General features: G+C 48.0%; 1 protein-coding gene across 2 annotated transcripts in view; it reads right to left on the minus strand.

The window, feature by feature from the left end:
* Fbln5 (fibulin 5) overlaps positions 1–11,012 on the minus strand; it is a 72,293-nt gene that overhangs the window by 16,111 nt on the left and 45,170 nt on the right. For both annotated transcript variants that reach the window (XM_005343462.2, XM_005343461.3), the window contains exons 5-7: positions 8,548–8,670; positions 5,829–5,945; positions 2,272–2,391 (exon numbers count right to left, since the gene is read on the minus strand). In XM_005343462.2, coding sequence (XP_005343519.1) covers positions 2,272–2,391; positions 5,829–5,945; positions 8,548–8,670 — 360 coding nt within the window. The remainder of the gene's footprint in view (positions 1–2,271; positions 2,392–5,828; positions 5,946–8,547; positions 8,671–11,012) is intronic.

Here is an 11,012-nt window from a genome sequence, read left to right on the forward strand (position 1 = left end):
AAATCATAGATCTGAATGTGGGATCTCAGTACAACTCCAGCAAACATGATGAGGTAACATTCTGTTCAGATCATCAGATCTGGGAGCACCATTGTGGGTGAAATACCTTAACATAGTTCCAGAATAGGGCAGGAGGGAAAATCTACCCCACCTTCTACTGGGCGAAGGAGGGTCACCAACCTACTATGTTCTGGTTTGTATTAGCATCTGTAATTCCAGAAATCCCAGAAAGTTTTTTTCCCTCTTTTTGTGGTTTCCCACATATACACATACACAAAGGGCTGTGTCTCCGCCCTCCACTGAGAAAGAAGCCAGGTGCTGGGCAGGAAGTGAGCCGTAGGCCATTTCATTCTCCCTTGTTAAACCCGTCACTTCTAGGATCAGCATGGTTTTAGCAAGTCCCCAGAGGACAAAGGGACAAGGCTTGGGAGTGTCCAGTGTGACAAAGAGGGGCTACTCTAGCTTTGAGGGCCAACTGAGGAGAACCTAGGAAAAATGCAGAAAACAAATCCCTTAGGCCACTTCTAGCTGACTACAAGGCCTGCTGGAGCCAGAGCTCCCATTAAGTTAGTAGAGGCGGTATCCAGTGGCCATGTAGGAAATGGGGGTCATTTCGAGTCAAGTGAAAAAATCCTGCCAACCTAGAAAGGAGAAGAGCTTGTTGTAAAGCCCAAGGTCCCTAATAGTAAGAGAAGATTCATTATGTGAACGCCCCATTGAGGAACACCAGTTTGTCTAGTTCCTATGACCACTCTGTGAAGACAGTTATCCATCCATGAGGACACTGGGCTTGGGCAGCATCCTGGCCACAGACAGCAGGACCTAACTGAGGCTTTGAACTGAGCCCCATCTGGCTCCAGAGTCCTTATCTCAATGCCCTGACAGTGGTCTATGGGATTGCCAGTAATTCTGGAAAAGGTACTAATCAACCCCATAATGCAAAGCTTCCCACGCCTCTCAGTTCTTCGGTCCAGATTCCCTAAGGAATGCCATGAGGAGAACAGAAATCTAGGAAGAAAGGGGCCTTTCTTGCCTCTGGGTGGGCTGGTATTTAATCAGGCTGAGGCTCTGTAACTGCCTGATGTGGCTCTGAGGGCCCTGGCCCTGGAGAGAGGTGGCCATTTGTTTCTGAGAACTCTGTCCCTAGAACATTCCAGTCCCAAGGGAAGCTGGTAAACAAGTCTCATTCACAGCCTTGGTAGGTCCCTGTTACAGAGAATCTTTCCATTCTGCTGGGTAATTTTCACACCTAAATCACCGCCTACTTTTATTTTGAAGATAACAGGAAACACTATTAATGTGGACAGAGCTAACTCACAACTGCAGGGGAGGTTTAAAACTGGTGGATGCTTTGACTTTAGCAGAACATTTACAAAGAACAGAAAGAGAAAGAACAAGAGAGACAGACAGAAACAGAGACATACAAGTGAGCCCATACTCTGTGTTGTATTAGATGCCACAGACTAAATACAAATAAAACGTGTATTTTAGTTTCAAAACGTTGTTACTTTCATAATAGTTTTTTAACTATCCAGGAATTTGACTTTCTGGGGGGAGAAACAGGAGGTCAATAAAATAATTACAACAGACTCAAGAAACTAGACTAAGCAGAGAATGAGAGCAATTGGGGCTTAGATGAAATCTGTAAAAATTAAAAAAAAAAAAGTCAACTAAACCACATCTGTGTTCTCAAAACAAGTGGCTAAGATTTCACTCATTCAACTGTCACACTCGTACTTACTGACCAATCCTTGTTTACCGTATGCTCGCTCCGTGCCAGGCCTAGAGCTGGGCTGCGGTTATTTGATGACATTCCCACAGTACACAGAGTATAGGCCCTTGCGTGTATGATTTATTTACTCAAAGTCCTCCTAATCTAGTGGCCAAAGCGATTATCGCTAGCTCACTGTCCACTATCGATATCATCTATACCATTTTCAGGCCTAGGGTTTGTGCTGCGAAAAGACAGATAACTCTCTGACCAACAGGTGAAACTGGGTGAGTTCTCCCTCTCCCCAGCTCCATGTCCAATCCAGACAGAATCTCTGCTGACTTTGCATTAAAGGTCAGATGATCAGGAAGGTAGGCCTGAACTCCATCCCTCAGGAAGTGACTCATCTCTGTTCTCTGTGTGGTTGTGTTCCCAGGATACTGGGAAATGTCTCCAACTAGGCACACAACCAGGAAATGAGAGGAAACACCTGCGACAAATCCCTTGCCCCAGCCCCAGCTCTCTGAGCAGGTGGACAGCGTCAAAGCCAAGCTCATTACCACTGCAATGAATGCCATCTTCCTCAAGTTCATATCCCGGGTCACAGCGGCAGATAAAAGAGCCATAGGTGTTAACACAGGTTTGAACGCAGGGATTCTCAGTTTCACACTCGTTCACATCTGTACAAAACCAAAGCACATCACTATTAGTGTGTCAGAAAAAAAAAACCCACAAACAAAGAAACATGAATTGGCAGCAAAACTTATTATCACCAAGAAAGAGCCCAGATTCCCAAGTACCAAGGATTCCCCAGGCCAGGATCTATCAGATCATAATTCAATGCTCTGTGAGACTGTTCTGTCAATTTACGGGCTCCTTCTGAGCCGTCAGGCACATTTGCAAGGGATTATTTAGCTACTGGTCATGCCTGTGAGGGATGATGCTGAATAAATTAACTGAAGTGGGCGGCGCCATTCCCTGGATTGGATCCTGGGTGGAATAAATGGGGAATGTGAGTATGAACTAGCTTTCATAACTCTCTGCTTCTTAACTGTTAGTATCACGTGACCAGCTGCTTTTGTGACTTCCTCATCAGGAGGGACTGTAACCTTGAACTGGGGGTGGGTGTCAAAATGAGTCCTTCAAGTGTATCAGGGTGCTTTGTCATAACCACAGGAAAAGTAACTAAGACAGTCGCCAACATGTAACCTGAAGCGTTACAGCCTCCAGGCGCATGGCCCTTCAGAAGAGGCAAGCCACACAGGAGATCAACGAAACTTGCGCACATCTATGGATGTGCATACTTGCACCTCCCAGGAAGGCTTCTCTCTGTGCCACCCACAGAATTTCCATGCAGAACCTACTCTTTCCCATCTCCAATTCTCTCCTCTCTCACCCTCACTGATTTTGAAGTTTCAGGTAGATAATCACGACAATTCAGAGAATATGTATGTTATGAATAAATAGCCTCACAGATTATTCTTGCAACAAATCTGCTTTTAGACCATTGTCCCCCATCTTCCATGTTACACAGGTAAAGGAGGGATGATAAAGAACACAAGGAGTAACAGTGGATGCCTCCTCCTGAGTGTGGTGATGGCTTCATGTCAGTATAGATGGAACTGTGTGCCTACGGCAGTGTGCTCTACCATGTGCCAAGTACACATGGGCAGTGAGTGCTATTTCGATGTTTCTAAAGGTTGAGATGCATGCCCCAATTCACATACCAGCAAGGGCTTGGCTAGAACTACAGTACAAGTCAGCAATCACTTCATAATCCATGGGGTTCATTCTGTCCAGCTCAATGGGGTGGGGGCAAAGAGAAGTCCTTGGACACAGGCATAAACTGCCCTTCACAAGCACAATGCCCCCCCCCCAAGCTTCATACGCTCATGGTGGCAAGTCTAGTTGAGGGACATTTTTGCCACCTCAAAAGTCCAGTTAAGCCTCTTAAAACTCTGAAAAGGGCTTTGAACATTCCCAGAAGTAAAGGCCTTTGTGGTAAGCAGCTTTCGAGGGGCCTTGCATAGGGGAAGGCTAATCTCATGCCCACAAAGTGCCTGCTTCCTGCCAACTCTGGAGACTTCAGAGGAAAAACAAACAAATGAACAGCCATGTAGGAAGGGTCTAGCGAGATATCAGCCTGCTCTGCTGCCCACGCACCCAGCACTCAGGGGAGGTTGGTGTTTCTCCAGCCAGACTGGGGCAGGGCTAGGCAGGAGAGTGTCCCTGGTCTACTAAACCACATACCGGTTTAGATAGGCCAACGTTGCTGCCCATTAAGGCTGGCGTCCTTAGTTTCTGGCCAGACGCTTGCTGCGCGGTGATGAATGAGCTCAATACTGTTTCCATAGCTCAAAGCTACTTCTGAGAGAGCAAAAAGGGCTCTACCCCTTGAGCCCTAACTGCTTTTCTCTGCTGGATTTTCCAATGGGCACTTAATCCTGGGTGCAGTGGACGGAGGAGCCAGCTCAGTCAGCAAGCATGGCCATCTGCTTTCAGATCCTCAGCACCCATGTAAAAAGTCAGGCATGGTTGTTTGAGCACCAAGGTAGGCTGGAATGACTATAAACCCAGGGCTGGAGAGGTGGAGATAGGACGACCCCTGGGGCTTCCCGACCAGCAGCCTGAAACCTCAGGGCAAGGTACCCCTGCTGACTCACTGAGCCCTCCGCCTTCCTCTCCACTCTGCCACCACCAAGTCACCTGACTCTGACCAACCGGCTTCACCTCTGTGAGGTGTGATTTCTTTATCTGTGGCCACAAACACTCTCCTGTCTACTTCGTAAGGCTATTGCTGGGGTCAGTGAGGTTAACAGACATTAGCGCTTTAAGGAGACGTGAGGTGCTACGGTTGCAAAAGCTTGACAGTACTTACCACAGCCTGCGTGACCTCTGGGCCCTGCTGATGCAATATCCTGGTGGCCAAGTGCCCATGTCCAAATGCTGCCTGAGGACACTGTGCCAGCCTCTGGGGGAAAACCTGGGCTGGCACCTCCAACCCTAGCCTTGGCCCCAAGAAATCATCATCAGTCCTTAGCTGCTTATCTCAGCAGCAAGGGAGCCAGGCGCCTGCTCCCTGCTCGGTGGGAAGGAAGGGCCCTGTTTTATTTATTTCCTCAACCTCCTGGCCAGCTCTGCTCTCAGACAAAAAAAAAAAAAAAAAAAAAAATTACTGCTCCTTGCAAAAGGAGCCCATGCAGGGGCTTCTTGGAACCATTAGCAGGACCAGCTTTAAAGGAGAGAGAACCTCACAGAGGATCCAGGATCAAATCCTTGAATGCTGTGCTGATGCCTTCCTGTTTATCCAGTGATTTAGATATGATTAAACTAATGGAGACACAATATCCTCTGAATAGCTGGCCAGGAGCCTGCACGCCAGAACTCACTCAAATGGTGTGACAAGGAAATGGGCCCTGTAAAACCTGGTGGCAGACTCCAACAAAGGCCTCATTCTGTGTCCCTATCCAGATTAGGCCACTGCTAGACACTGCAGGCTGGAGCCAGGGGTGGATTCCAGGCCAGATCAGGACTTAAATTCATTCTTTGGGTCTTAAGGCCTTCATGGACTTCCTGAGCTGAAGAAGTCTTCCAGCAGGGACCACAATGGGCATGTAGCTTGCCTTTCTTTCGGATCAGGGTTGGAAGAAATTGTGTGGAGCCTTCTGAGGAACCAGGGAAGGTAACTCACCCTTGACCATGCTGGGCAGTAGGAGCTCCTGACAGAGATCAGAGGGCACGTTCCTGAGAGAGATCTGGCAAGGGCACACGGAACGTTCGCAGTGTGCCTGTGTGTTTGCGTTGTGATTCATCAGGGTCAGGAGCTCTGAAAGCCACTCCTGCTAGCAGATGCAAAGCAACAGGAGGGTCACAAACCATATGGGATTCCCGATGGGCAACTGTGGCTCTGCCCTCTGCAATTCTCAGAGGACTTCTCTAGCTGTTCCATATACATCGCCAGCTCTAGGCTTCTATAAGCCACGGGGATGCATGAGCAGTGACTAGGAATGAGGACACACTGTAGTGACAAGTGTCCCACAGACAGCAACTGTCAGGCTTCGGAGGTAACTGCATCTAGTGTTGCCTATTGTGTCCAAGTTATCCACACGTCACATACCTTGGCAAGATCTTCCATCCTCATTGAGGGTGAAACCAGGGTTGCACGTACAGGAATAGGATCCAGGAACGTTTGCACAGAGTTGCTGGCAGTAACCATAGCGACATTCATCAATGTCTGGAAACAAATGCAGGCAATGTCAGGGCTCCTCCCTGAGGCCACCATCAGCATGGTACCATTCTAGGATGGGACTAGAAAGGGCTGTGAAAGGGGGTGCCTGCTAAGTCAGTGCCTGCTAAGTGTCAGGAATTGTAATGGCCTTTGTATCACAGTGCCCAGCTTTCCTACAATCCTCTACCTCCCCCAAACAATCCTTGTTCCATGAACACCTGAACCTACCATGAAATCCCTGACAAAATTTTTCTGCTTTGATTGGAATATTGCACCAAATGGCTTCTCAGAACTTACCCAACTCAGGTTTAACTAAGGCTTATGCAATATTAATGTTCAATGCTATGACTCTCTATGATCTTTATGAGCATGTATAAAGATCAAGAGAAGGGCTCCAGTGGACTGTCTGCCAGCTCCGCTGACAATGACTCTGTCCAGTCGGCAGGAACAGGATCCCAGGCATCAGGAGGAACTGGGCAGTGCTACAGTGAGATCTGTGAATGTAGCTATGCAAGGATGCTTGTTCTGGCCTTGGTTCTTACCCTTACACCAGAGTGGACACAAACCTCCACATAAACACATTCCTGAGCCCTGGAAAGCAGCAACACGGTGGGAAGTATGTACTTCAGCAGAGCTGTGCCCTATGACCTCCCTGTAACGTGTGCCAGCCCCTGAGGAGCCTGATGTCATTGAGAAAGCCCTTTATAGCATCCCAGACTGAAAGAGCGATGGGCTGGGTAACTCACTTCTATTAGGCAGGTGCCTCCAACGAAGCCTCCATTCTCCAGGAAGATGGTGTCCTTACATAGGCTCAACTGGGACCAGCTGATCTGACTGTGCTATAATTCCTAATGCCCCCTCCATAGAACCTCAGCTCTTAGAGAAATAGAGATAGCACTCTTTGTGCCTCAATCTCTGTGCCCAGTTTCTACTACCTACAGCTAGAAAGAACTCTTCCACCCCTATTCCAACCCATTGCCTCCTTTTCAGCCCTCACTGGATTCTGTGTCCTGCCTTGGGATTGTGCTTTATCTGAGTTCCATTTACTTTGAAAATGGCCCCAACAATACCTCCCTGAGACGGGCAGCTCCTACTGGGCAAGCCTTTTGGCGTATAGAGTTGCTAATCTTACTTCTTCCCAAGACTCAGCTGGAAACATCACCAATGCCTGGAGAGGCATCAGAGACAGAGAAGGTACCTTTCTTTCAGGGTACATTGAAAGAAAGGCAGCCCTATCATTTGTGATCATATCTGAAAAAAGGCAAGGGCTCTAGCAGTGCCCAGAATGGATAGTAGGTAGCTGTAGAATGTTGAAAGAGAAAGAAGAGCTTGACCAAGGGAAAGCATGGGGTCAGCCAAAATTAAGAGAGGTCTCCACGTCAGTGGTGAATACTAGTGGGCCAAGCCACGTCAGCATGCTGTGTACCAGTGAGCATCCTTCTAGTGTGCTCTGTGGAAGAGAACATCCTTCACCACCAGAGGACCAGCCTCTTTTGGCATCTCTCAGATAGAGAGATCTGCCCTCTGGGTATCTATGATGGGCCCATGTACCACGCCTCACATCTCTCTAGTGCCCTTTGTGGTAAGAAAATATCTGGCTGGGGGAGCCAGAGACATCAACATTAGACCCAACTTGTTTTAAGTGTATCCAAAATGTTCCTCCTCTTTGAGTTTGTCTCCAGCTCTATAAAAGCTAGGTGACGTCATAGCTAACATCCTTTCCAGCCCTGGAGTCCTACACAAGAGGTTCCTGTGCAAACGACTTGCTCTTGCTGGTCTGCTTACATTCAAACCAGTAGTATCACAGTTTCCATTAGAGCAGAGGTTGGTTTAAATGCACAGGGACTATCGTATTCCCAGATGCCCTCACACATTGGCTCATCGGAGCCTCCCTGCCAAGGAGAGCCATGCCAAGGCCAGGCAGTTTATTGTGCCTCAAGGATGTTTCAGACAGGTCACAGAGTACACCCAAATTCAGCCTCAGTCTGGAGACCTGGAAGGAAAGGCTTTTGGTTTTTGTTTTGTTTCCTTTTCTATTTTTTTTCCATAATGTTATTTGAATCTAACTTTGAGCCAACTAAATGCAAACCCAGAGAATAGACCTAGCCAGTGTCAACTACAAGGGATAAAACTGTCAACTGGTGATGATTGACACCTCTGGAGTACAAAGAAAGCACACAGCTGTGGGGTGGATGGAGTGGCAGGAACCGGTGCTGGGATGAAATGAGGCTGGGACTCCTGGTCTACCTGTGAGGTTTGGAATGTTTCTGTATCTAAGCAAAAGTAGTCCCTTGGTTTAGGATCATCTAACTAGAGAATAACTCTCACTTCTATTACTTCCTGGCTAGCTATAAACTTCCTGAAGGCAGGAAGATCTCAGCAAGCTTATGACCAAGCCCTTAAAATGTAGTTTCAAAAAAATATATGAAATGCTAGCAATGGTGAAAATGTCTTTTAATGGATGCTCACACATATACCATTGTTTAAGGGCTTTCTATACACACCCAAAGAAAAGCTCACTTGGATCTCCCTACTGTACCCACATTGTATTGTATCCCTAACAACCATCAATGCCCCTGAGTCCTTGGGAGCAGTGGGAAGACCTTACCTAGACACTGGCCTTCCAGAAGCCAGTACCCGTCGGTGCAGGAACAGGTGTACCCTCCTTCTGTGTTGATACAGATCTGGGTAGGGTTGCACTGGTGTGAGTCTGTCGCACACTCGTCCACATCTGGAACACAAAAATTATTCCAGGGTCACCCACATCTAAAAGCCCTGGGTCCACGTGCTGCTGCTCTTCTCTCGGCTGGGAGGCTGTTGATAATATCACTGGGCTAAACCAAGAGACAGAAGCACCTCCTTGATAGGCACTTTTGAGACACACTGGCCTCAAATTAGAACGGGCAGAGCTGGTCTTGCTCAGAGAAACATACAAAGGGGAGAGGCATGGCTGTATGTCCTCTTCGTCAGTCATTGCTAACCCTTTCTGAACATACAGTACACCAACAATGACTCATCCTTGATGATCCTGCCCTCTCCTGCCTCCCCTGCTTCCACCCCCCACCTGACTCAGGTCTTCTCTGGGAGGAGATGACAGAGGACACAGTGGGGCCAGGCAGATGTAGAAGGAGTTAGCCAAAGGGAGTGAGCTTTCACTACCTCTTCCAGGCCCCACTTCACATATACGCCTGTTGACACTGCAGACTTCAGACCCGCCCCCCATTCACTCAAATGGCATCTTTGGGCTGAGGACACAGCTCTGCATTAGTGTACCTGCCTGGCATGCCTGAGGTCCTGGATTCAATCACAGATAACATATTTGCATGTGTGTAGTGGAGGTAAGGGGGTCCAGGACCCAGAAGTGTGAGCTCCTTGAGACAAGCCTTTCCATAGCACTGAGTTTGGTGTGCTGTGTGCTCAGAAAGGCAGACCAGCTGAGTGATACAGCCAGGTAAGCAGTGGCATCTCTGGGCTAAATGGCACTGCCATGATATTGCCACACCCACTGTTCCCAACAACTTGATGAATCCCTGCCAGACTCCAAAGTGACAAGGTGTCTGGGTCCTATGGGGAGCCAATCTTCACTGCTCCAAGCATGGATACCCACCAAGAGCCTGGGTCCAAGATGGTGGCATATCCATTCCATCCTGACACCGTGACAGCATGCAAAAATCCCAGCCCAGTTCTCTGCTGCAGACTAGCGCCCCTGCCCTTTGCCTTCCTTCCACCCAAGCTCTGCCCTTACAGCCCAGCCTCCCAGGGGAGCCAGGGGATAATGCTTGGCCAGTGGCCACTACTGTCCTAATCCACATCCAAGCTTATGACAACAAATAATGCTGCCATCAGCCAGGACATATTTACATTTTCCCAGCAGGGAGTGATGGATGGTGATTATAGCCTGGGAACAACACTGCCTTGGGAGTCTCTGCTCTTGTCCCTGACTTGAGAATGGGAAGTGAGAGGGACCAAAAAGAAGTAAGGAGCTGTTAGAGAGCCAAGGCGACAAGTCCCCAAACCTCTGCCCTTGTGTGACAGGCAACATAAACGACTTGCCTGCAGAGCAGTCAGCCAGAAACCAAGCACAGGACACTGATCTCGGAAGGACATGGAGGAGCTCAAAATGGGCTTACTGTACATGCAAGCAAAGGTGCACACACACACACACTTTTTTCAAGGCTCTAGTGCTATTACCAAACTAAAATCTTCACTCTGCAATACCTTTTCTGCATATGTGTATATAACTGAAATTTAGGGCCACAAAGATGGTTCAGCGAGTGAAAAGGTACCTGCCACCAAGCCTGACAACTTGAACTCAATTTCTGGGGCACATATGGTGGATAGAGAGAACTGGCAGTTTGTCCTCTGAGCTCCACAGGCATGCCATAGCATGACCACCTACACACACACACACACACACACACACACACACACACACACACACACAGAGTACATAAATAGATAAAGAAGTAAAATGAATTTTTAAATTTAATTAACTTTTGCTATTTTTTTAAATGGGATTGTCCATAAAAAGTCTGTTTTGAGAACTCAGTGGCTCAGTACCCTGGAACAAGAGCGCCGCTAAGCCCCAGCCAGGTTTCCTCAGCCAACTAACTGACAGGACTTGGGGATGTGGGCTTTAAAAGCAGCCATCCCCCCTGCAAACCACTGTCAGGTTACCCACCTGCCAGAGGAGCCCAAACTGGAAATGTTCACTCTGTGTTTCCACAAGGGGGTGAATGAGGCATTGCAGATTCCAGCTCGCAACCGAATTGCTTACATTAAATACGTCTGACTTAAATAACAGAAGGAAAAATACATAGAATGGCTCCAAGTACATTCTTTGGCAGGGCGTCCTTTTCCGCATCAGTGGAAAAGCACAAGTTACGGCAACCTGAGCAGGTGTCATTATCCCAATCATGACTGTTCCCTTTCCTGTGTGATAGTTAGGAGTGGTCTCCTCAGAGAAAAGGATGCTGGGTAAGTACAATCGCTTGTTCATTCACTAATTCATCCTTTATGCTCTATGAGCTGTGCGCGTGTCTGTGTGTGTGTGTGTGTGTGTGTGTGTGTGTG

Source organism: Microtus ochrogaster, chromosome 1 (assembly GCF_000317375.1).
Source record: "Microtus ochrogaster isolate Prairie Vole_2 chromosome 1, MicOch1.0, whole genome shotgun sequence".
NCBI lineage: Eukaryota > Metazoa > Chordata > Mammalia > Rodentia > Cricetidae > Microtus > Microtus ochrogaster.